This window comes from Malus sylvestris, chromosome 14 (assembly GCF_916048215.2).
Source record: "Malus sylvestris chromosome 14, drMalSylv7.2, whole genome shotgun sequence".
In the NCBI taxonomy this organism is placed as follows: domain Eukaryota; kingdom Viridiplantae; phylum Streptophyta; class Magnoliopsida; order Rosales; family Rosaceae; genus Malus; species Malus sylvestris.
The window spans coordinates 4,312,497-4,338,824 of record NC_062273.1 but is presented as its reverse complement, the minus strand read 5'-3'; the positions used below and the strand labels follow the sequence as shown (position 1 = coordinate 4,338,824).

General features: G+C 40.5%; 3 protein-coding genes across 3 annotated transcripts; 1 reads left to right on the top strand and 2 right to left on the bottom strand.

Annotated features, from left to right (window-relative positions):
- Positions 1 to 5,208: 5,208 nt before the first annotated feature.
- Positions 5,209 to 6,192, top strand: LOC126600440 (elongation factor 1-alpha-like). The gene is made up of 2 exons (XM_050267013.1): positions 5,209 to 5,565; positions 5,657 to 6,192. Exons 1-2 carry the CDS (start codon positions 5,209 to 5,211, stop codon positions 5,726 to 5,728), a joined length of 429 nt encoding a protein of 142 aa, XP_050122970.1. The 3' UTR covers positions 5,729 to 6,192.
- A 6,230-nt stretch (positions 6,193 to 12,422) lies between these two features.
- On the bottom strand, positions 12,423 to 14,806 carry LOC126600862 (uncharacterized). Its single transcript, XM_050267556.1, has 3 exons — positions 14,404 to 14,806; positions 13,080 to 13,464; positions 12,423 to 12,934 (listed from the first exon to the last, which is right to left on the bottom strand). Exon 3 carries the CDS (start codon positions 12,884 to 12,886, stop codon positions 12,581 to 12,583), a length of 306 nt encoding a protein of 101 aa, XP_050123513.1. The 5' UTR covers positions 12,887 to 12,934; positions 13,080 to 13,464; positions 14,404 to 14,806; the 3' UTR covers positions 12,423 to 12,580.
- Positions 13,911 to 24,111, bottom strand: LOC126600438 (uncharacterized). Its single transcript, XM_050267010.1, has 5 exons — positions 23,898 to 24,111; positions 23,432 to 23,799; positions 23,328 to 23,372; positions 14,853 to 14,982; positions 13,911 to 14,460 (listed from the first exon to the last, which is right to left on the bottom strand). The coding sequence occupies exons 1-5, from the start codon at positions 23,958 to 23,960 to the stop codon at positions 14,335 to 14,337; spliced, it is 732 nt and encodes a 243-aa protein (XP_050122967.1). The 5' UTR covers positions 23,961 to 24,111; the 3' UTR covers positions 13,911 to 14,334.
- Between the last annotated feature and the right edge of the window lie 2,217 nt (positions 24,112 to 26,328).

Genomic DNA, 26,328 nt, shown 5'->3' with positions numbered 1-26,328 from the left:
TGATAAAATGTCTATCAACCTCAACATGCTTAGTTCTGTCATGTTGTACTGGATTCTCGGCTATTTCCTTGGCGGACTTATTATCACAATACAACTTCATTGCCTCCTTCTGCTTAAAACCAAAACTCCAAAGTAACTTTCGTAGCCAAAGAATCTCACACACACCATGTGCCATACCCCTATACTCGGCTTCGGCAGAAGACCGTGATACCACATTCTGCTTCTTGCTTCACCACGTAACCAAATTACCTCAAACAAAAGTAAAATACCCAGATGTAGACCGTCTATCAGTCACATCACCTGCCCAATCAGCATCAGTAAATCCCTCAATCCTTATATGTCCATGACATTCATACAAAATTCCTTTACCAGGGGCAGACTTCAAATATGCCAAGATTCTCATTACTGCCACCATATGATCCACACTTGGTGACTGCATAAACTGACTAATCACACTTACAACATAGGCAATATCTGGACAAGTGTGAGAAAGATAAATCAGCCTCCCCACTAGTCTTTGATATTTACCTCCGTCAACCGGTTCCTGGTCTGGATAAATCCCCAAATAATGTTTCTCTACGATAGGAGTGTCCACAGGCTTACATCTCAGCATTCCTGTTTCCTTTAATAAATCCAAAACATATTTACATTGAGACAAGAAAATACCTCCAGATGACCGAGCAACTTCCACGCCAAGAAAATATTTCAAATCTCCCAAATTCTTCATCTCGAACTCGGTGGCAAGGTTTTGTTCTAGCTTCATCATATTTTCTGAATCATCACTTGTTATTATCATGTCATCCACATAAATAATTAAGGCTGTCACTTTACCACTTCCCCGTTTCACAAATAATGTATGATCCGAGTGACTTTGATAATACCCAATCCGCCTCATAACTTGAGTAAATCTACCAAACCACGCACGAGGCGATTGCTTAAGTCTGTAGAGTGACTTTCGCAACCTACATACTCCGGTTTTCCTTCCGGCATTGTACCCTGGAGGAAAATCCATATATACCTCTTATTCCAAGTGCCCATGAAGAAAAGCATTTTCACATCAAACTGTTTTAGTGGCCAATTCAAGTTTGCAGCTAAAGAAATCATAACTCGTATTGTATTCATCTTCGCTACTGGAGAAAAAGTCTCCTGATAATCAACACCATATTTTAAATATCCTAATCCCACATCGGCCATACAAAAAGAAAAGTAATAGTTTAAATATCCTAACCCTACTCTAACTAATACCGAGGCCTTTTGTGATAAAACCTCACACCTGACGGATTGTGCAGGTGGTAATTACCAAGTTAGGGACAGTATCGGTGTTGTTTGAAGTGGGTCATATGGCCCGTCTCTCTGATAATTCTACATGGTATCAGAACTAGGAAGCGGGCCCGTAATGTACTGCCACGTGATGGGTGGGTCCTCTTGGCCCCGCGCGATGATAGTGGGTCCCTTGGCCCCACGTGTAGGGTGAGTTCCCTTGGCTCCACATGGTTGCCGATGTGTGGATCTCCCACGTATGACCCACTAATTGGGTTCCATGTGAGGGGGTGTGTTGAATCCCACATCGACCATACAAAAAGAAAAGTAATAGTTTAAATATCCTAACCCCACTTTAACTAATACCGAGGCCTTTTGTGATAAAATCCCACACTTGACGGATTGTGCAGGTGGTAATTACCAAGTTGGGGACAATATCGGTGTTGTTAAAAGTGGGTCGTATGGCCGATATGGGATTCAACACATTAATCATGTCTCATTTTGTTTTTTTTATGACATCTGTGTTGGCTTCGAGCCTGCAAAAAATAGATATAGCTGATCTAGGCTTAGCTATTTTCCATAGGTTAGTTGTCAACTACTTTGTGCTCGTTCATCTTTGACTTTTGCACCAGATGTGCTTCATAGAGGATTTCGACCAAGCAAACAAAAATTCTCTTCCGCACCGAGTATCATGATTCACCAAGTAGCTCTTTATATATACTCATTCTCGGTAAGATTAAAAATATAATTTTAACCACCGAGATGCTACCAGATGGCAATGTTGGAAAAATGCCACCAAGTGCTTTTGAAACCCACCAAATGCAAATTCCCATATGGTGGATCACCTCCTCACAACATCGAATGTCGAAAGCCTCCAGGTTTCTGCACTAAGCAAAGATCTAACACATTGCTGCATCCATTGACCCCATAACCAGGATGCTCGTTGCCCCTATCTTCTTACGTATCGGTTGAAAAGCCAAATGGTTAAGAAAATAATTTTTATATCACCACTATTTTTTTACGGGTCAAGCTTAGTTGCCCCCCTATTTTCTTGAGTACCAGCCCATAAAGCCGAATGGTGAAGAGAATAATTTATTCATAAAGCTCCTCGGCCTAAATAACAGCCCCTTTTTTTTTCCTACCATAGCCTGATAATTCTTGAAGGAGACCTTGACTTCTTTTCTTACCATCTAGTTCCTCGAGGAAAAAAAAAAGAATCAAATCATGATTCTTCCTTTATTCTTCTCTTCTGCACCGAGTAGCAGTTTCACCAAGCAGTTATTTTATATATACTCATTCGCGGCGAGATTAAAATAATTTTAACCGCCGAAATGTACCACATGTGCCTCCTTTATTTTCTTAAGCATCGGCTTGAGCAGCCAAATGGTTAAGAAAATAATTTTTTTAAAATTAAAAGAAGATAAAAGAGACTGAATCATAATTAAGAGGAGGTCAACGATGTTTTATTCTGAGCCGAAATATTTTAATACCAACATAGCCAATCAAATTTTGCATTGAGCTGAATAAAAGATGATCTCTAAATATTTTTTACTTGGCAAAATATTTTACATCTTTGGTTGCCGAACTCGTTGAACAATTATGAACCCCCCGGGCATAATAATTTCACCAATTTTAGCTTTTAACTCGAACAACTTAGTCGAACGAGATTTCTCCATATCTGCTTTATCGCCGATAATCATATCAATTGACGTAGTTTCGGCGTCTAAGATCATGTCTCCAATTACCATATCAATTGATGTGGTTTTTTCGTCTGAAGTCGTGTATCGGCCTTGTTCGTAATTGGAACACTCTCTGACGAATCATTTTCTAAGTCGACTTTTTCCTCTAGGCCAACCAAATTTTCAATCTCGACAGAAATAATTGGTGGCCTAGGTTTTTCTTCAGCTGACTTTGACAATTTTCTTAGGCCAAAGTTTGACTGTGGCCGGAGCAAAAAATTGCTCGCATGCCTCTTGCCCTTCTTTTTCAAGTATTTTACTCACATCAAAAAAACTTCTATAGCACTTCTCAAGGAGTTTTTCTTGCTTCTCAAAGTTTTTCTTTAATAGGCGACAAATCTCGTCCAATGGAACCTGATTGAGATCTTGATATATCATGTGAACTTTGTAATTTTAGCACTGGGCCCCACTGGGAGTGCCAAAATGTTGACTCTAAAAAACTACCAAGCTTACCTGGCGCACAGGCCGAGTAATGAATAAGCTAACTACGTCCTTAGGTTATGTGCGGGGCGTGTCAACTCGTCAGCCGAGTTCGACCGGGGAGTAAAATATGTTGATATGGAGTTAGGCGCGCTGCTAACTTATTGATCTTGCAACTGCTGCTGAGGAAGGAACACGTCTCGGCCTTCGGGTTCCAGAGCCTGAAGACAAGGCTGCTAGTTTCTTCAAAGTTCACAAATCGTCGGCGCCGGGTTTGATCTCAGTAATTATGTTCGTTAAAGTATAAATACGTCGAACTGGTACCAGACTGTATGGACACAAATACTCGAAAGAGATAAATGTCATGATTGTAAATGTGGTTCGGCCGTCAGAATGCCGAACTCTAAAATGTACTTGCGAATATCTAATCATAAAACTCGGCTTCCAACGTGCCAAGCCTAACAACCTGGTAAAACCTCACCTTGCCGAGAAGGTTGATGAGATGACCTCTACCAACAAGGATTCAGAAATCCTTGTTGATCGAGACTTGGATAAATAACCAGTCGATCTTGAAGCAATGTTGTCTATCCAAACTGAAAGTGCTCCTCGATCGGCTGATTATATGGCTCCAATGTTGTCTATCCAAACTAAAGATGTCGCCGGTTGCCTTCATACTCTTGTCTGTCCAAATTGAAGATGTGTTGGCGAGAAGAACAAGGGAAAGGAAAAAATCTCAGAGTTGTTGAGAAGCTTTGCACGGGACAATTTATGTGTTGATTTGAAGGGGGTCTGAATGATGCACAGTGTCTTTGTATTTATAATGCTGCTCTCACTGATGGCCAAGCTGTAAATCACTAAATCTCCTGATGTGTCACTGCTATTAAAGAATAATCTCTTAGTCTTCTGATGTTTCACGACTACTAGAGAAGTAATCCTTGAGTCTCCTTACGCCACAAATCTTTAATATTTAAATACACCACATATGACCAAACAATGATGGCTTTATCCCATCATTATGTGATCAATGGTCAGGAGATTATCTTCCGCAAATTGGCTCTTCCCAACATGTCCATAGGCTGAAGCCTACTACCTCTTTTGCCCAGATATAATCATCCTAATCACATCACATCACCATCTCACAATTTCACATTTATCCCATCCATGGCTTAATTGCATGAAATTAATCCAGTAGTAGCTGTATTGCCGCATGAGTTTGCCAATGCCCATATACCGAATATCTCCAATTAATTTGAATTGTAGGTTAGAGATATTATTTGCATCACGTTTATGTTGAACAAGAAAAAATCAAGATAATTCATTATTAAAAAATAATCATTATGATTAAAAATCATAATATTATCTCTTAACAATAAATTATCTTAATTTCTTCATATGACGGTGTGAAGCTATGCTCACTCAACGGCCTTGATTGCACGGCCTGATGGTGTAAATTTAGGTCCAAATAGTGATAGATGTTGATTGAATTCGAGAGCGAATTATTGAAGAAAAAAGATCATATGCACAAACTTGATTCTAGCACAAGGGAATCGGCAACTAACTGACCTTGTCCCGACCTCAGCGGTACTAAGGAGGAGAGTCATCAAAATCAAAAGAATTTCTGTTGCAGATCCGTTCTACCACCAAAGCACGATTGGTGTGGTGTTGGATGTGGATTCTTCTCTTGCTCGCCTCTGTTGTACGCTATTTTGAAAACACTTTAGTCCGAAATATCGAATTGAGAAAGTAAAATATGAACCAAAAGCCTCTCGAAAACACTTTAGTCCAAAAAATGGTGGAGAGAAAACAAAATCTCAACCAAAAAGGGGAGGTAATTGTAAAGGAATTCTCATCCTACATGAAGAAAATCGCCTTTGTTCCTATATCTGGGTTTGATATTGATAGGTCCACCAGCATTGACTGCTACATTGGACTTCTTCAGGCTTCCCCTGACTTGATCATCGAGCCCAAGGGTCCCTCAGACAAGCCCCTCCGTCTACCACTTCAGGATGTGTACGAGATTGGTGGCATTGGAACTCTTCCGGTGCCGATGGAGAATGTAGCTTCTGCCAAACACCCTCAAGTGTCTACCCTGAGGGCTTTCCGTAGTGTCGGTGTTGGTGACGGATTGTTTGCAGCTGTCTATGTGGTATACTTGGTAGTTGGTACCCTTATCCTTTTTCCTACATAGTCATTAGCCAAAGAATCTCTTTTTAACATTTCGTTGCTGATTTCAATAGGACAAAGCGGTGAAGGTTCCTCTAGTTTTGACATTGGAAACTAGTTTCCTGGCACTGTCCTCTCCCCAGTGAATTGGTCAGTTTACAGCTAAAACCTACTATTTTAAAAAAATTGTTGATACAGTTGGACATTTGGACTTGTTTCATTCGTGTTACCTTATCTCCAGTTTGTTCTCTCCCTGTGCATCGTTTACTACTTGTCTCTTTTGGGCTTGCTAATAAAAGTGGCCTCTTTAATCGACGTTCTGTTTAGGCTTAGTTCCCCACTTCACAAGATAGCAAGACCACTGGTTCTTCATTCCCTTTGGTTTGTTAGTTGCTTCCAATGGTTAGTTAACCACTTGTGTGCATGCCTAAATAAGACACTTGACTAAGATGAAACGTAACGTGTGCTCGCTTTTTGTCATGATCTTGTTTCTAAAACAGTTTGGCAAACTTCATTCTAATTTCATTTCAATAAAATTGAAAATGGGGTGTAAATACGTGACGTTCACTTCAACAATCTTGAAGCCAGACAAGTGACAGAAAAATGGATTCTTAGCTGGTAATACATTGACTCATTGCTGATATCTCACTCAAATCGTTAAATTATGCTTGTGAATACTTCGTACTCGTCGTACAGAAACAGTGTATGTTTTTAAAGAATTGCTCAGGTGGTAAAGCAATAACTGAAATATATGGACAGTGCAAGATGAGGAACTTTTCCGTATTATCCTTCTTCTTTGAGGGTTTATTTAGACACGCCACACCCATACTGTGCTAATGTTGTGGTTGATTGTATTATCTCTTATTGGTTAGAATAGGCATGCTGTTGGGAATTAGCTTATTCAAGTTATGTTTTTGCATTTTCAGGACTCATAAGACGATAGAGTGCGGTGCCTACAAGTACACTAGTGTGGCCAACATTCAGCTCTTAGTGGCCCTCAAAGCGCACTATCCTCAGCTAATCACCGACGTCAGAGGAATCCAAGAATATTGTCAGGTGTTTACATTTCGGTTTTCGCCCATATGTCTTTTACTCATTTGGTTATTCTTTCAGCTTGCAAGCTTTGTCTTGTTACAAATAGTATTGAGTCTGTTGAGAAAGGGATATTTTATTCTGTGTCCAAATTGCTTGTTTGTATGCAAAATTTTAATGTACGAGAGAAGAGGACTTGCCTGTATTTTGTTTCCACAACTTTTATTTTAGTTTTCTTCTGTTTTTCAGTATCTAAACCATCTCTCTTCAACATCTTCGTCTGTTCTTTTGCTTTTTTTAGTTTGTAGAATGAGGCTGGAAAATAAAGTTTCCAATTCGCTTTCTTCTCCATCTTCTCTTCCTAAGAAAGTTAATCAAACACCTGTGCATGAACTTTTCTTTGTTGCTTCATTGTAGGTGAGATTGTTAAGCGAGAAAGCAAAGGAAACTGTAATGGGAGAAAGCGATTTTCAGGTGCAGATTTTGGTTTGTTTACTGTTTTCTATAAACATTTGCATTTTGAAGTCTTATTGCATTCACTGAAATTCAATTTTATGTCAATATTTGGATGTGTTGTTTGGTGAGGAATGCATCTAATCCAACGTCAACATTTGGGGATGAGGCATGGTCAGACTTAATTTCTCTGATTCCTCCTCCCGGGATGCGGAATCAGATTTTTTGATACTTGACGGAAGTGACAGCACCTAGCTTGATCAACAAAGGTCTCCCAAGAATCCCATTGTAGGGAGACGGACCGCTTACGATCGTGAATGTTTGCTTTGAGATAACTGGCGGTGTTTTCACATCAAGTGTGATGTGGCTGATGGCAGTTGTGGTGTGTTCGTTGAATTCGGTAAGTACCTCTGCTCGGCGTATGATTGTGTTTTCCAGGCCCATCTTCTAAATGACTGAGAGTTGAAGTATATTGACTGCACTCTCATTGTTAACCATCATCCTGTCAATTATAGCATGGGTTAGTTGGACAGATACTACTAATGCATCATCGTGTGGGAAATCGACGCCTTCTGCATCCTGCTCAGTGAAGCCAATAATGGGTCCAGGTTGGGTATCGACTGCTTGGACTTGTGAGATTAGTAAAGCTTGCTGGATCTTCATCTTTTTTGAGTTATTAGTGGCCCCTAAGTGCTCGGATTCGACGAAAATGCCATTGATTCAAATCATCTTGGTTGGCGGCCCCTCATCATCGTCTGCATTCCTCATTGGCTGCACAGCTGGCTTGTCCAAGTATCTATCGACTTTACCTTCTTTCACGAGCTTCTTTAAGTAGTTCTTCCAAGTGTAGCAGTCGTCGGTTGTGTGACCAGGACTTCGGTGGAACGCACAATACTTGGTATGGTCCATCTTGGAAATATCTCATTTTGATTGTTTTGGCAGCTTAAACCATGGTTCGTTCTTGATATCACGAAGGATTTGATGGATCGGAATTGAGAACTTAGAATCATTCTTAGTTATCGGGCCTTCTTTGGTCGTGGGTCGGTCCCTGTGCTTGGCCTCCTACCTGCCCTTGCTGGGCTGCTTCCCGTCCTCATTCCTTTGAGCAGTTGCCTACTCTCATCGAGCCTCATCTCAAAGTGCATGCTTCTCTGCCAAGGCAAAGGAATCTGCTAGAGTTATGTCTTCTTTCATGATCATTTCTCTGAACAGTGGGTGGTCTGCTGGGAGTCCTTTTTGGAAGGCTGCACTTGCTATCAAGTCATCGCATCCGACGATCTTCACCTTCTCTACTTTGAACCTCTTCACGTAGTCGCGGAGTGACTCATTTGGGTTTTTCTTTACGTTGAATAAGTGATCGGACTTTTTCTTGATCAAGCGGTAAAATGAGTATTCTTTGGTGAAAACCAAGGAAAGATCATCAAAATTCTGGATGGATCGTGGTGGCAAGGTTCTTGTGCCTTGCTTTGTAGAGTGGTTGCAAATATTTTGCACATAAGGGCGTCAATGTTCCGATAAAGGACCATTGCGCTTCAGTAGTGCTTCAAGTGCCTCTCTGGATCTCCATCTCTTTTGAAAGATGTGAAGTACGGCATGCTAAACTTGCGTGGAGGCTCTGCCTGCTCGATCTCATCCGTGAAAGGTGACCTGCTTATGTTGGTCATATCCCGCCTTAACGCTTCATCAGCCATTTCGTTGCGTCAGAAGTCACGCATCCGTTCATTGAAAAGTCTTTCTACCTCTTCTTGGATTTGCCTTTACTGGGGTAGCGGAGTTCTTGGCTGCCCCCGGTCTTGACCTGTTGGTCTAGGCTGCTCTTACATGTTTTTAGTTTGTTCATGTCGCGGAGGTGGTATATATGGTTCATCCCTAGCATGTAGGGGAATTCTATGCAAGTTGCCGGTTGAACTTGATCCAGATTGCGTAATTGCTTCTCTCCGTCCGCTGTTTTTTCTGCTTCAATGTGATGTGAAGAATGCTCCATACGGGCCGAGCCGCAAATGAACGTTTTACCTAGAAGGCTGCTCATGTTGATTATCGGAGCGTGGCCCCAACCGTGAATGTATACTTATCTGTGGGCCTAGTCGAGAGTGCACGCTCCTCCACGCGCTAAGACGGGAGTATAGGCTGTCTCGGGGGCCCAATCGAAAGTGTACACTGCCCGAATGCTCGATTTGTGGTTGGTTGAGTGGCTGCTTGAAAGGTTTTTCGTCTGCCTTTGTCCTACTTTGGGACACTCATCTGGGGCAAATTGGATCTCGGTGCGTTGCCAAAGTTGATTTACCAAGGTCGTCTATTGTGCCAGGGCGCTCGTCAACTCCATGACTTGTCGGGACAAGTGTTGTTCACCATTCAGATTGGAAGAGCTTGGAAAGAGTATGCCTCCTTGAGCAGTGGAATGGTGGTTGGCCCGGGGTACGAGATTTAAGTTGGGAAATGCCAAATCCGTGGAGAAATGTTGTGAAAATGCCCTTGGCTCGATGATTGGTCGAGATGGTCTCGGGCCGACATAAACTGCTTGGGAAACCACTGGAACAAGCTGCTTGACAGGAGCAGGCTGCTTGGTGAGAGCAGGATGGGCCACGAGAGTGGGCTGCTCAGTGCGTGATGCATGCGTCTGTGTGGCTTGGGTCGTGGCCTTAGTGACGTAAGCCGCCTTGGATGGCACAGCTCGGGTCGTGGTGAAGGCACCATAGACCTCGCCACGGGTGGCTACCAAGGTAGCCACCGTGGTGGTTCCCATGGTGGAAACTCGTGGTGATGGTGCCGCTCCACTTATTGTCGCATTTAGCCTCGTGGATCACCGTGGTCCCATTCCTTGAATATTGGAATTTTCACTCGTGGAATTTTCTAAATTTCTAGCCATTGTATTCTTCTTTTACGTTTTATCAAAGAATCTTTGCAAATAAAAAATTCTAATAATAAGAACGTACGAAAAAAATACAAGTAGACTAGAAAATAGAGAAAAACTTTTTTTGTGCGAGAGTCTTCTACGAGTGTGGATTTCTTCTTTCAATGAAAGCACCAAAATGTGGATGCAAATTTCTTCCTCCTTGATCTAGGACAAAATTGCTCCTACAAAACAATTAACACCTTAGGTCAAGACCAAGAGCCTCACGCGCCCATGATGAATGGGAGGGCTTTGGCCGAAGAACCTCCGATGCCAAAGTTAGAATTTAGAGAGAAAACGTGTTTAGAGAGTTTTTGGAATTTTGTAAGAGTGTCAACTTTGGTTTTTGGTGAGAATGGGAGCCAATATATAGGGCATGGGCGGTCCCCCTTGGAGAAGGAGTGACCGGCCCTTTATGCACATTTTCGGTGTTATTTGGTGATTTAATTAGCAATTAATATATTGATTAGGAATAAATATATTACTTGGCTAATTAACATAATAAAAGGAATGTTTTTTGGGAGTTTATGGTATAATTTGAAATAATGGCTTGATTGGTTAACTAATCAATGTCACAAAAAAGGAAGGATATGGTGGAAAGGTGAAGGAAATGGCCGGTTCCCTTGGGAGAGAGGGTAACTAGCCATTAGTGTATTTTTTGGGCATAATGGATAGTTTAATTGACATTTAATGGATTAATTAAATAATAATCTCATTAATTAGCCAATTAACTCAATTTATGTGGAATATTTTGTAGGTTATAGAATGATAGCTAATTGATTAGCTAAAGGAGGGAAAGTGAGGTAAAAAATATATGAAATGAAATAGGTTTTGAATTGTTACCTATTTTGGGCATTTTTGACTTGGTTAAGAATGATTGCCCGCTGCTCGCGCGTAGGAATCCCTTTGTACCTCAAGAGTATTTTTGTCCTCTTTTATCCCGAAATCCACGTGTCACTTTGTGATCATTTTTTGCTCCACAGTTACCCCTATTAAACCCTATAACTTGTCGATCGAGTTTGTGCATATAATCTTTTTTCTTCAACAATTCGCTCTCGAATTCAATCAACATCTATCACCGATACGATGTCGTCATTAAGGAGCTTCAAATTCAGATTGATTCCATTGTCAATTTCTTAAACCTTGATAACTTCGACCTAGGCCTTTGCAAAAAAGGGTTTTTGCCGTTCTATGGAGATCGCAGAATTGGGTGTCTCTCCAATAGACCCCTAATTTCCAACAATCCCATTTCAGCTAGGTTCTCTTTCCCATAGATTCACACTGAAAAAGCTTCGAAATTTACACGATCACATAAAAAAAAAAAAAGCTTATTTCTTCAAAACCAAATAAAATATCAGCGGTTATCAAGAGAGATGTGAAGAAAAATCCTTTAAGATTTTCTTAAGAGAGGGATGAGCCCCTTTTCCCTTATTCTGCAGTGACTTAATTAGAACCAGCAATCCATTTTTCCCTGCGGGAGCTGCAGGCACGTAGTCCACGGAGAAGAAGGGTGGGCCTTTTTTTTACTTTTGAAATTAATTTTTTGTAATTATAAATTTTTTCTATTTGTCACATTACCATTCAACGTTTAAATTAACTGGTTAGATAACAAATATATGAAATTGAAATAAAAGATAAATCAATAGATGAGATTTAAGTACTTTAAAATATTGTATGAGGTTACAATTGCACCAAAACCTCTGAGAGAGTAAGATCAAAATTCAACAAGAAATATGCGATGTGAAAATTACATCACCTTATTAAGAAAATACAGGAGACATGTCATATGGAAATTGGGGAGCCATTTTGCCTAATTAAGCGCAACCGCTTCAGTTCATTCAAACTATCCAAAAAACATCATGATTTCACTTAACTGTATGAAAAAATGATGGTGGGACAATTTCTCTTAATAAGTGCATATTTTTATCTTATGTAAATATTTTGATACAAAATTACTATTTTGCCCTCCTTATGTAAATATTGTGTATCAAAGGTGAGGGCAAAATAGGAAAAAAAGGGATATGATTGTCATTTTGTCAAAATGTACAAAATTACTATTTTGCCCTCCTCATCTCAACATTGTACATTAAAAAAATGAGGGGCAATATTAGAAAAAGTGGGCAAAAAGGTGAACAATGTGTGTTCTCTTAATATACAAATATATAAAAATATATATAGTATAGATTGTCATATCTTTTGGCATCCAAATTGAGATAGTATTTAGCACGTGGACGAGATTGACGTGTAAACAAATTCTAATTAGAAAAGTATTTGACCCGTGCCGCCGTAGAGGTCGGTCTATATATAAGACTAAGAGAGAAGGCCAGCTCCAAGTGGTCAATGCTCCCCATAAAATGATGGTGTCCATCGAATGTCAATCGAAACAACCGAACCTCAGTGTCCTGTACAATAATTTTATTATCAACTATTGTTTTCTAATAATTCAGGGCAAAAATTTATGCACATTTTGGCCAGCAATTCTTGATTTTTTTTTTCATTAATCCGATGATTTAAAGGAAAAACATGTCCAAATAAAAAATATAATTCAAAAAAATCATTTTTCTTGATCACTTCACTTCAAAGTTAATAGAAATGCAATAAACACTTGAAGATTAGAGAACAATTATCTCACCTCGTCATCCTCACTATCACCCTGCCCATCCTCATCGGCCACATCATCAATCTCGTCATCTCCGTCGTCATCAGACTCGTCACCAGAACCATCATCTCCGGCATCAACAGACCCGTCATCCCCCTCGTCACCAGATCCGTCATCTCCGTCCTCACCAGACCCATCATCCCCCTCGTCACCAGATCCGTCATCACCAGACCCGTCATCCCCCTCATCAATATCCCAACTCCCGTCATCCTCCATGTCATCATCTCCAAACCTATAACCATCATCGTCATCCATATCGTCATCGTCCATACAGTCATCGTCATCACCATCACCATCACCATCGACGTCTGTATCATCCTGGAGAAGTTTTATATCAGTTTAAAGAACCATAGAAAATTATCCATAATAATAATTAATTTGTACTTTTTGACAAAATAAATAAATAAAATAGAACAAAGTAAAAGCTAAATGTATCATGTCAATTGTTGGTTCAAATCCACACCTTTAGGTAAGTGAGTGCAGCAGAGGCCCATCAATCTAAATGTATCATGTCAAATTGTTGGTTCAAGTCCACACCTGGAGTGAGTGCATGAAAGGCCCATCAGTCTTGGTATAATTCTCTTGAAAAATAACAACTGGCCTACTTGAATTAGTGTTTACTCTTGATGACCGCGAGCATCATTGAAAATTCTCCAATACACATCAAGTTTGCGCATCTAACTTGCACGACGGAACAAGAATTGTTATATTATTGTAAGAGCAATCAATCTAACAGTTTTTAATCTTTCGTGCAAGTTAAATGTGCAAACATTGATGTGCATTACATAGAGCCTCCAAGCATTAACCTCATGTATATCTTTTTGAAATATATTTATATATGATGCATTCTGCATTAAAAAACATCGCTATGTTGAGACTTTTGTTACAGAATCTGACTAACTTGTTTCTTAAATAACACAAATACACCTTGCAAATCAATTGAGTTCGAAAAGAATTCAACCTTAATCCACATCCAAATCCATTTATAATCGAATTGATGAGTCCACATCCTACTTAGATCATCGAATCTAACTTGTCAATCCATATCCAACAAGTATCGAATTCAAATTAAACCAAATCCTTGTCGAATCTAATATAAGAACTAGTAAAGATTAAAATATCAATAGCAACTTCATTTTTTTATTATGCTTTTTTATTTTAATTAGAATTATTTTTCATTATGCTTTTATATTTTAATTAGAAGTTTTCATGTTGAATTAAAATAAATAAATATAGTAGGTGTATTTTAACCATGTAAAAAAAAAAAAACAAACAAACAAACAAAAACCTACTATTACACAAAAGCATAAATAATATAAAAATCAAAAAATAGATTACATCAAATCTGAATTATTGTCGAATAGCACTAGCCTTTATCTAAATCCAAATCCATTAATAAAAAATTATCGGACTCGAATCTTATTTAGATAATTGGATCGGAAGTCGCGATCCATGACTTATTAATTACATTAGATTCAGATCAGATTCGGTTGACAACCCGATTCATTGACATGTCCAGTCCCAAACAACTTGAGCTCGGTATCAAGCTTGAATGGTTTAAGCTTGCTGGAGCGGGCTCATAAGAAGCAAACAGTGTCTAGTTCGAGTTCGAAGGAAATTGGAGCTTGGCTCATTTACAGCCCTACCCAAGTGTTGACGTTGGATTAGATGCATTCCTCACCAAACAACACATCCAAATATTGACATAAAATTGAATTTCAGTGAATGCAATAAGACTTCAAAATGCAAATGTTTATAGAAAACAGTAAACAAACCAAAATCTGCACCTGAAAATCGCTTTCTCCAATTACAGTTTCCTTTGCTTTCTCGCTTAACAATCTCACCTACAATGAAGCAACAAAGAAAAGATCATGCACAGGTGTTTGATTAACTTTCTTACGAAGAGAAGACGGAGAAGAAAGCGAATTGGAAACTTTATTTTCCAGCCTCATTCTACAAACTAAAAAAGCAAAAGAACAGACGAAGATGTTGAAGAGAGATGGTTTAGATACTGAAAAACAGAAGAAAACTAAAATAAAAGGTGCGGAAACAAAATACAGGCAAGTCCTCTGTTCTCGTACATTAAAATTTTGCATACAAACAAGCAATTTGGACACAGAATAAAATATCCCTTTCTCAACAGACTCAATACTATTTGTAACAAAACAAAGCTTGCAAGCTGAAAGAATAACCAAATGAGTAAAAGATAAACGGGCGAAAACCGAAAGGTAAACACCTGACAATTTTCTTGGATTCCTCTGACGTTGGTGATTAGCTGAGGATAGTGCGCTTTGAGGACCACTAAGAGCTGAATGTTGGCCACACTAGTGTACGTGTAGGCACCGTACTTTATCGTCTTATGAGTCCTGAAAATGAAAAAACATAACCTGAATAAGCTAATTCCCAACAGCATGCCTATTCTAACCAATAAGAGATAATACAATCAACCACAACAATAGCACAGTATGGGTGTGGCGTGTCTAAATAAACCCTCAAAGAAGAAGGATAATACGGAAAAGTTCCTCATCTTGCACTGTCCATATATTTCAGTTATTGCTTTACCACCTGAGCAACAACAACAACAACAAAGCCTTTTCCCACTAAGTGGGGTCGGCTATATGAATCCTAGAACGCCATTGCGCTCGGTTTTGTGTCATGTCCTCCGTTAGATCCAAGTACTCTAAGTCTTTTCTTAGGGTCTCTTCCAAAGTTTTCCTAGGTCTTCCTCTACCCCTTCGGCCCTGAACCTCTGTCCCGTGGTCACATCTTCGAACCGGAGCGTCAGTAGGCCTTCTTTGCACATGTCTAAACCACCGTAACCGATTTTCTCTCATCTTTCCTTCAATTTCGGCTACTCCTACTTTATCTCGAATATCCTCATTCCTAATCTTATCCTTTCTCGTGTGCCCACACATCCAACGAAGCATTCTCATCTCCACTACACCTACGTGTTGATGCTTCACCGCCCAACATTTTATGCCATACAGCATTGCCGGCCTTATTGTCGTCCTATAAAATTTTCCCTTGAGCTTCAGTGGCCTACGACGGTCACACAACACGCCAGATGCACTCTTCCACTTCATCCATCCAACTTGTATTCTATGGGTGAGATCTCCATCAAATTCTCCGTTCTTTTGCAAGATAGATCCTAGGTAGCGAAAACGGTCGCTCTTTGGTATTTCCTGATCTCCGATCCTCACCCCTAACTCATTTTGGCCTCCGTTTGCACTGAACTTGCACTCCATATATTCTGTCTTTGATCGGCTTAGGCGATGACCTTTAGATTCCAACACTTCTCTCCAAAGGTTAAGCTTCGCGTTTACCCCTTCCTGCGTTTCATCTATCAACACTATATCGTTTGCGAAAAGCATACACCAAAGAATATCATCTTAAATATTAAGTTTGTGATCTTCGCTAGATTGCTTCAGTCATTAGTGTGGATAAGTATGTAAATGGATAGAGACAGGAAGCAAACACAAGATGTACGTGGTTCACCCAGATTGGCTACGTCCACGGAGTAAAGGAGTTTTCATTAATTGTGAAGGGTTTACACAGTATATAGGTTCAAGCTCTCCTTTAGTGAGTACAAGTGATTGATTTAGTACAAATGACATTAGGAAATATTGTGGAAGAATGATCTCGCAATCACGAAACTTTTAAGTACCGAAGTGTGGTATCGTCTTCACTTGCCTTATCTGTCTCATAGGTAGATGTGGCATCTTCTTTTGAAGTACTCTTCCTCCCTTCAGGGGTGGTATCTTTAACTGGTGGAGATGCACAAGGTAATGTATCAATTTCACTTGACGCTTACTTGTAGTTTCAGGCTTGGTCAAGAACGATACAAACCATGTAGTAGGAGTCCCCCAAGTCGCCGAGCTAGGGGATCTGCTGAAAGAGGTGACAGACAAGGTAAGCAATCAGAGCTCCAAGCAATCAGTCACAGATCAGAAGTGTTGATTTCGAGTTCCGGCTGATTGTTATCCTTCTCCTTATCTTGCAGGTAGCATGAAGGATAAAGAGAAGAAAAGGAGAAAAGGTGATATGAGATACTTTTGCTTTTGAAGAAGTAACTTTCCACAGGCTTATTCTTGAACTGGGCTGGAGGGTTTTCTTGTTTCCACCAGAGTATAAGGCCGACTGAAGAATTTGAGGATCAAAACAAGTCCATCAAATCTAGAGTACGTTCGACCCTGCTGATATGGGATACTTTTGCTGTTGACAAAGTAGTGGATGTATCGGCACGTGTTATGTTGCGCTTGTCTCCACATGCTTCCTTGTATCCTTCTCACTTGCCCTATTTGTTCCTCAGGCAGATGTGGTATCTTCTCGGGAAGCATAAGATGTTGAAGATGAGTACTCGAGAGCAATGGGGTTCCAGGCAGTCAGTTCCGGACTGGAAGCTTGATTCCAAGTGCTGACTGATTGCTCTCTTTCTTCTTGTCTTGCAGGTAAGAACAAGGCCAAAAGAAAAGACAGGAAAAAAGCATGATATGGGATACTCTTGCTTTTAACCCTGATGATATGATATATTCTTGCTCTAGTGTAGCTTGTTTGCAGAGGTATTCTCGGGGGGAAAGAAAGCTGAGTATTTCGATAGGCTTCGTTGGGAGTGCCCTCTCAGATATGAGGAAGGGTTGAGCATTTTTGCAGGTCTGCCTGTCCGTTGAGGATGGAGGTCGACATATATAGGAGTCTTCTTAACAAGGAGTAATACTATTCTTTTACCCTGCTTGGTCATAGCACGATAGTGGGAGCTGCCAGCTTCACGTGTTTTAACTCTGTCAGAGCACTTTGAAAAAATGGTCTGTGGTATCTGGAAAGCTGATGTTACGTGTGAAGATTACAGACAAGCTTTATCCAAGGAGATCTGGCTCTCAAAGTTGAGAAAGCGGTGTGAGGATTACAGACAAGCTTTATCTAAGGGGCTCTCAAAGTTGAAAAAGCGGTGCCTCTTCGGTTTTCGAACAAGCAATCCTGTCGGGGATCTGTCTCTCGAGATTCGGAGAACGGTGCCTCTTCGATTTTTGAGAAAGCAATCCTGCTAGGAGTCTGGCTCTCGAGATTCGGAGAGTGGTGTCTCGTCGCTTTTTGAGAAAGTAATCGTGTTGGGAGTCTGGCTCTCGAGATTCGGAGGACGGTGCCTCTTCGATCTTGAAGCAAGCAATCTTGTTGGGAGTGTTTTCTCGAATGTGAGTAAAGGTTAGGCCTGTTTGCTAGTCTACCTTGCCACGAAGCACAGAGGTTGACCCACAGGGACTTTCCAATTATCCAGCAATGGTCCTGTTCCTTTACCCTTGTGGGTAATAATATGGTAGCTAGACCATCAAAATTTATGTGTCTAAACTTTGTTAGTGTTGTTTCTTTGCTATTCTTTTACCCTTCTTGGTCATAGCGATGTAATGGGAGCTGCAAGCTTCACGTGTCTAAACTTTGTCAGAGATTTTTGGCAAAGTTATCTGTGGTACCCGTGAGCTGATGTTGCGTGTGGAAAGTGAATGATTGAACAGTAACATTCACGTGCTTTCTACTTCACTAGAAATCTTCGACAGAATGCCCGTAATTTCCGTAAAGTTGAGTGTGCATGTGACAGGTGCTGACAAGGCTGAAAAAGCAGGTGCCTCTTCGATTTCTAAGATCGGCCCTCGTGGTCTCTGAGCAGCCCAGCTTTTGAGAAAGCAAGCGCCTTTTCGATTTCTGCGATCGACCTTCGTGGTCTTTGAGCAGCCCAGCTTTTGAGAAAGCAAACGCCTCTTCGATTCCTGAGATCGGCCCTCGTGGTCTCTGAGCAGCCCAGCTTTTGAGAAAGCAAACGCCTTTTCGATTTCTGAGCAGGCGCCTCTTCGATTTCTGAAGCTCCATCGAGTGCGGATTTTTATAGAGGCTGGTATTAAGTTCCAAAGCACACTTGAATCTCCACCAGTAGAAGCTCCCTTCTTGCATTTCTAAGATCTTGATTTGTCCGACTTCTTTTCTCTTCAACACCTTTGAAAATGTCTGGCCCCTCCGACCGTCGTTTTGACTTGAACCTTGTTGAAGAGGCAGCCACGCCTTCTCCAGACAACATATGGCGCCCATCCTTCGTATCCCCTACTGGTCCTCTTATCGTTGGGGATTCCGTGATGAAGAATGATATGACCGCTGCGGTGGTGGCCAGGAACTTTCTCACTCCCAAAGATAACAGACTACTTTCCAAACGGTCTGATGAGTTGGCTGTTAAGGATTCTCTGGCTCTCAGTGTTCAGTGTGCAGGTTCTATGTCTAATATGGCCCAACGCCTATTTGCTCGAACCCGCCAAGTTGAATAATTGGCGGCTGAAGTGATGAGTCTCAAACAGGAGATTAGAGGGCTCAAGCATGAGAATAAACAGTTGCACCGGCTCGCTCATGACTATGCTACAAACATGAAGAGGAAGCTTGACCAGATGAAGGAATCTGATGATCAGATTTTACATGATCATCAGAGGTTTGTGGGTTTGTTTCAAAGGCATTTATTGCCTTCGTCTTCTGGGGCTGTACCGCGTAATGAAGCTCCAAATGATCAACCTCTGATGCCTCCTCCTTCTAGGGTGTTGTCCAGTACTGAGGCTCCGAATGATCCCCCTCCGGTGCCTTCTCTTTCTGGGGCTCTGCCGACTGCTGAGACTTCTCCTAAGCAACCTTTGTGAAAGCTCCCTCTTGTTTGTTTATTTTGACTCGTGTATATGTACATATTTGTAACTTCTTAGAGATATCAATAAATAAGCTTTGTTTCATTTCAACGTATTGTGTTAAATACACCAAAGCCTTCTTCACTAAGTTCTTTGAATTTTTCTTTTGTTGAAGCTTGTATGTTGAAGCTTTGTGAGTGGAGCATGTAGGTTGAGGTAGTGTTCCCTTAATTTCTCGGGTGGGGAAAACTTCTCGATTGGAGACTTGAAAAATCCAAGTCACTGAGTCAGGTCGGCTATATGAATCTTAGAACGCCATTGTGCTCGATCCTATGTCATGTCCTCCGTTAGATCCAAGTACTCTAAGTCTTTTCTTAGAGTCTCTTCCAAAGTTTTCCTAGGTCTTCCTCTACCCCTTCGGCCCTGAACCTCTGTCCCGTAGTCGCATCTTCTAACCGGAGCGTAAGTAGGCCTTATTTGCACATGTCCAAACCACCGTAACCGATTTTCTCTCAGTTTTCCTTCAATTTCGGCTACTCCTACTTTACCTCGGATATCCTAATTCCTAATCTTATCCTTTCTCGTGTGCCCACACATCCAACGAAGCATCCTCATCTCCGCTACACCCATTTTGTGTACGTGTTGGTGCTTCACCGCCCAACATTCTGTGCCATACAGCATCGCCGGCCTTATTGTCGTCCTATAAAATTTTCCCTTAAGCTTCAGTGGCATACGACAATCACACAACACGCCGGATGCACTCTTCCACTTCATCCATCCAGCTTGTATTCTATGGTTGAGATCTCCATCTAATTCTCCGTTCTTTTGTAAGATAGATCCTAGGTAGCGAAAACGGTCGCTCTTTGGTATTTCCTGATCTCCGATCCTCACCCCTAACTCATTTTGGCCTCCATTTGCACTGAACTTGCACTCCATATATTCTGTCTTTGATCGGCTTAGGCGAAGACCTTTAGATTCCAACACTTCTCTCCAAAGGTTAAGCTTCGCATTTACACCTTCCTGAGTTTCATCTATCAACACTATATCGTCTGCGAAAAGCATACACCAAGGAATATCATCTTGAATATGTCATGTTAACTCATCCATTACCAACGCAAAAAGGTAAGGACTTAAGGATGAGCCTTGATGTAATCCTACAGTTATGGGGAAGCTTTCGGTTTGTCCTTCATGAGTTCTTACGGCAGTCTTTGCTCCTTCATACATATCCTTTATAGCTTGGATATATGTTACTCGTACTCTTTTCTTCTCTAAAATCCTCCAAAGAATGTCTCTTGGGACCCTATCATACGCTTTTTCCAAATCTATAAAGACCATGTGTAAATCCTTTTTCCCATCTCTATATCTTTCCATCAATCTTCGTAAGAGATAGATTGCCTTCATGGTTGAGCGCCCTGGCTTGAACCCGAATTGGTTGTCCGAAACCCGTGTCTCTTGCCTCAATCTATGCTTAATGACTCTCTCCCAGAGCTTCATTGTATGACTCATTAGCTTAATACCCCTATAGTTCATGCAATTTTGTACGTCGCCCTTATTCTTGTAAATAGGCACCAAGGTGCTCTTTCGCCACTCGTTTGGCATCTTCTTCGTTTTCAAAATCCTATTGAAAATGTCAGTGAGCCATGTTATACCTGTCTCTCCCAAGGCTTTCCACACTTCAATCGGTATATCGTCTGGGCCCACTGCTTTTCTATGCTTCATCTTCTTCAAAGCTACAATCACTTCTTCCTTCCTGATTCGACGATAAAAGGAGTAGTTTCTGCACTCTTCTGAGTTACTCAACTCCCCTAAAGGAGTACTCCTTTCATGTCCTTCATTGAAAAGATTATGAAAATAACCTCTCCATCTGTCTTTGACCGCGTTCTCTGTAGCAAGAACCTTTCCATCCTCATCCTTGATGCACCTCACTTGGTTTAGGTCTCTTGTCTTCTTTTCCCTTGCTCTAGCTAGTTTATAGATATCCAACTCTCATTCTTTGGTATCTAGTCGCTTATACATATCGTCATAAGCCGCTAACTTAGCTTCTCTCACAGCTTTCTTCGCCTCTTGCTTCGCTCTTCTATACCTTTCACCATTTTCATCGGTCCTATCCTTGTATAAGGCTTTACAACATTCCTTCTTAGCCTTCACCTTTGTTTGTACCTCCTCATTCCACCACCAAGATTCCTTTTGGTGTGGAGCAAAGCCCTTGGACTCTCCTAATACCTCTTTTGCTACTTTGCGGATACAGCTAGCCATGGAATCCCACATTTGGCTAGCTTCCCCCTCTCTATCCCACACACACTGGGTGATTACTTGCTCTTTGAAAATGACTTGTTTTTCTCCTTTTAGATTCCACCATCTAGTCTTTGGGCACTTCCAAGTCTTGTTCTTTTTTCTCACTCTTTTGATATGTACATCCATCACCAACAAGCGATGTTGATTAGCCAAGCTCTCCCCCGGTATAACTTTGCAATCCTTACAAGTTATACGATCCCCTTTCCTCATTAGAAGAAAATCTATTTGTGTTTTTGACGACCCACTCTTGTAAGTGATCATATGTTCTTCTCTCTTCTTAAAGAAGGTGTTGGCTAAGAAGAGATCATATGCCATTGCAAAATCCAAGATAGCTTCCCCATCCTCATTTCTCTCCCCCAAAACCATGGCCACCATGAAAACCTCCATAGTTGCCTGTCTCCCTGCCCACGTGTCCATTTAAATCTCCTCCTATAAATAACTTCTCCGTCTGGGCAATTCCTTGCACCAAGTCTCTAAGGTCTTCCCAAAATTTCTCTTTCGAACTCGTATCCAACCCTACTTGAGGTGCGTACGCATTAATCACATTGATGAGTTCTTGTCCTATTACAATCTTGATTGCCATGATTCTATCTCCTACCCTCTTGACATCTACAACATCTTGTGTCAAGGTCTTGTCCACAATGATGCCAACACCGTTTCTCGTTCTATTTGTGCCCGAATACCAAAGCTTAAACCCTGAGTTTTCTAGATCATTTGCCTTAAGACCAACCCACTTAGTTTCTTGTAGGCACATAATATTTATCATTCTCCTCACCATAACTTCCACTACTTCCATAGACTTTCCCGTTAAGGTTCCTATATTCCACGTTCCTAAACGCATTCTACTCTCTTGAACTCTACCCTTCTGTCCTAGCTTCTTCACCATCCCCCGTCTAATAGGATTAAAGTACTTCTTTTGTGTGTCCTGTGTAAAGTTGATAGGAGCATATGTTCCCAAACAACTTTGAGTGGAGTCGTTCGAAAAGAAGTTTCTATGGCCCCCTTGCTCATTTAACACTGCATCTGGGTGCCGATGGAGATACAGCGACCCTTGCTCACTTATCACTGTGCTCGGGCCACACAGCGCGCCACTTACGGGTGACGTCCTAGCTTTAGCGCGATTTCGTTCTGGATTCATTGTCATAAGGATTCAACGTAGCTGTGGAGTGCCGGTTGTCGACTACCTGACGCCCTCCCCCTCCTCCTTTATCCGGGCTTGGGACCGGCAATGTAAGTACGAAGTATTCACAAGCATAATTTAACGATTTGAGTGAGATATCAGCAATGAGTCAAAGTATTACCAGCTAAGAATCCATTTTTCTGTCACTTGTCTGGCTTCAAGATTGTTGAAGTGAACGTCACGTATTTACACCCCATTTTCAATTTTATTGAAATGAAATTAGACTGAAGTTTGCCAAACTGTTTTAGAAACAAGATCATGACAAAAAGCGAGCACACGTTACGTTTCATCTTAGTCAAGTGTCTTATTTAGGCATGCACACAAGTGGTTAACTAACCATTGGAAGCGACTAACAAACCAAATGGAATGAAGAACCAGTGGTCTTGCTGTCTTGTGAAGTGGGGAACTAAGCCTAAACAGAACGTCGATTAAAGAAGCCACTTTTATTAGCAAGCCCAAAAGAGACAAGTAGTAAACGATGCACAGGGAGAGAACAAACTGGAGATAAGGTAACACAAATGAAACAAGTCCAAATGTCCAACTGTATCAACAATTTTGTTAAAATAGTAGGTTTTAGCTGTAAACTGACCAATTCACTGGGGGAGAGGACAGTGCCAGGAAACTGGTTTCCGTCCTGTTGAAATCAGCAACGAAATGTTAAAAAGAGATTCTTTGGCTAATGACTATGTAGGAAAAAGGATAAGGGTACCAACTACCAAGTATACCACATAGACAGCTGCAAACAATCCGTCACCAACACCGACACTACGGAAAGCGCTCAGGGTAGACACTTGAGGGTGTTTGGCAGAAGCTACATTCTCCATCGGCACCGGAAGAGTTCCAATGCCACCAATCTCGTACACATCCTGAAGTGGTAGACGGAGGGGCTTGTCTGAGGGACCCTTGGGCTCGATGATCAAGTCAAGGGAAGCCTGAAAAAGTCCAATGTAGCAGTCAATGCTGGTGGACCTATCAATCTCAAACCCAGAGATAGGAACAAAGGCGATTTTCTTCATGTAGGATGAGAATTCCTTTACAATTCTTTCGTACCTTGCCTCCATCTACAAACAAACAATTAAATTCCGTAAATCAAGACGAAGAAAAGCAACTTTACAAACAGATTACAGAAAAGCAGCTTTAGAAATTAGGAAATTCAAACCTCGTTCTTCGAGTAGGATGAGACTTCCTTCACAATTCCATCGTATCTGGTTGAGAATTCCATGGTCGCCGCAGTTTTCTCCTTCTCCTCCTCCTCCAGAGACCTTCTCGACTTTTTGCTTCCTCTTTGTTTCGTTCTGCGTCGCCTCCCCCTTTTTAAAAACCCTAGACCTCTCAACCCTCCCCCTCCACCTCCTCCTCCTCCTCTTCCTCCTCCTACAAATTAAGGAAGGCGGATTACGTCGCAAACCCATATGACAGATAGCAGCTAATCAAACTTCAAACAGATGATTAGAGGGTTCAAACACATTTTTAAGTTTGTCTACTGAAATTACTATTAAACCCTTATTCCAGCTCGCTCGGTCGCCTCATTAGGAAGGTCTTTATGGTCATTTAACTCGTTGTAAACCACGAAACGACGACGTAGGCTGCTCCGCATTTTGGGAAATGGAAAGAGAAGAAGATCGATCTTGTTGGGTTGTTCCACGAGCGTTGCCTTCCTCAGCAAGCAAACAACAACTAGCTCCCCTTTTTGGTTGAGATTTTGTTTTCTCATTCCTATTTTTTGGACTAAAGTGTGTTCGAGAGGCTTTTGGTTCATATTTTACTTTCTCAATCCGATTATTCGAACTAAAGTGTTTTCAAAAGGGCCTACAAACAGAGGCGAGCAAGAGAAGAATCCACATCCAACACCATACCAATTGTGCTTTGGTGGTAGAATGAATCTGCAACGGAAAATTCTATTGATTTTGAGGACTCACCTCCTCAATACCGCCGAGGTCGGGACAAGGTCAGTTAGTTGTCGATTCCCTTGTGCTACAATCGGAAGGTATTTTGCCGTTCGATGAAGACCGTAGAAGTGGGTGTCTCTTCCAACGGAACCCTAATTTCCAACAATCCCATTTCAGCTAGGTTCTCCTTCCCATAGATTCACACTGAAAAAGCTTCAAACTTTACACAATCACATTAAAAAAAATGAGAGCTTATTTCTTCAAAACCAGATAAAATATCAACGGTTATCGAGAGAGATGTGAAGAAAAATCCTTTAAGATTTTCGTCAGAGAGGGATGAGCCCCCTTTTTTTCCCTGCGGGAGCTGCTGGCGTGTGGACTATATCGGCATTGGAGGTGGAACGCAACAAAAGATGGCATCAAGTTGTGATGGTCAGTGGTCCACGGATAAGAAGTGTGGGCCTTTTTTTCCCTTTTTAAATTAATTTTTTGTAATTATAATTTTATTTTATTTGTCACATCATCACTTAACGGTCAAATTAACAAGTTAAATAACGGATATCTGGAATTAAAATAAAAGATAAATCAATGTATGAGATTGATATATTTTATAAATATTGTACGATACTGCAATTGCATTGCATCCAAACCTTTAAAAGAATTCAACAAGAAATATGTGATGTGAAAATTACATCACTTTATTAAGAAAATACACGAGACATGTCAAAACGCATTGACAGGTTGTGGCAACAGATTTGTAAATATATGGGGTCGAGGAAAGCCGGAGCCAAAATGGAAGAGCACAAAGAGGAAGGAAGAATACCATGGAGGTGGAATATGGGAGAGGGACAAATCAGAGATGAATAACGGAAAAAAGCAAGAAACTAACAACCGAAAAAGGAAAAGAAAGCACGGGTAGACGATAACCACCGACCCCAGCCTAAGCTAGGGTCGGCGACAAAAAAGGAATGATTAATTGGGAACCTACCTCACACGCAGGTGAAAAGAAACTCTCACAAAAAGGAGAGAAGACCTCCCACGAAGGAAAGAATTAGGAAAAATTAGTATCTGGTCCCTAGTTCTTACTGTTCATTGACTAAGACCTTATTAGTTCTCAAATTTTGATTCAAGTCCCTAGCATTAATGTGATAATGAATTTACATGTTTATTATATAATTTTTTAACATAAAAATTAGTGATTAATTTAGGGTTTAATACTCACACCTCTATTAAACTTCTAATTAATTTTCGATTCAAACATTTCCAAAATAATAATAAATTAAATTAAATTAAGTTTGTACCTATTAGTTTTTTTTTATATATATAAAAAGATTCTCAATTTTTAATCTTAAATGTACCCATTCATATAATTTTTTAATTTTTTTAATCTTAAATGTACTCATTCTTAAATATATCAATTTGTTATATTTAAAATGTACCCTTTGTTTTAATATAAAATCCTTTCAAATTTTTTAATCCATGTTTAAACTTATATGGGTACATTCTTTTTTGTTGATTTGAGAATGTATCCATGTTTTGGTATAATAATTTTTTTTGTTAATTTTGGTTAATGTACCCATACATATATGTATACACACACACACAATATAATAGAGAGTATAATTTATATTTTATTATTTTTAATCCCATAAATTATGGGTTTTATTTAAAATCTCATTAATATAAACAATTACAAATTTC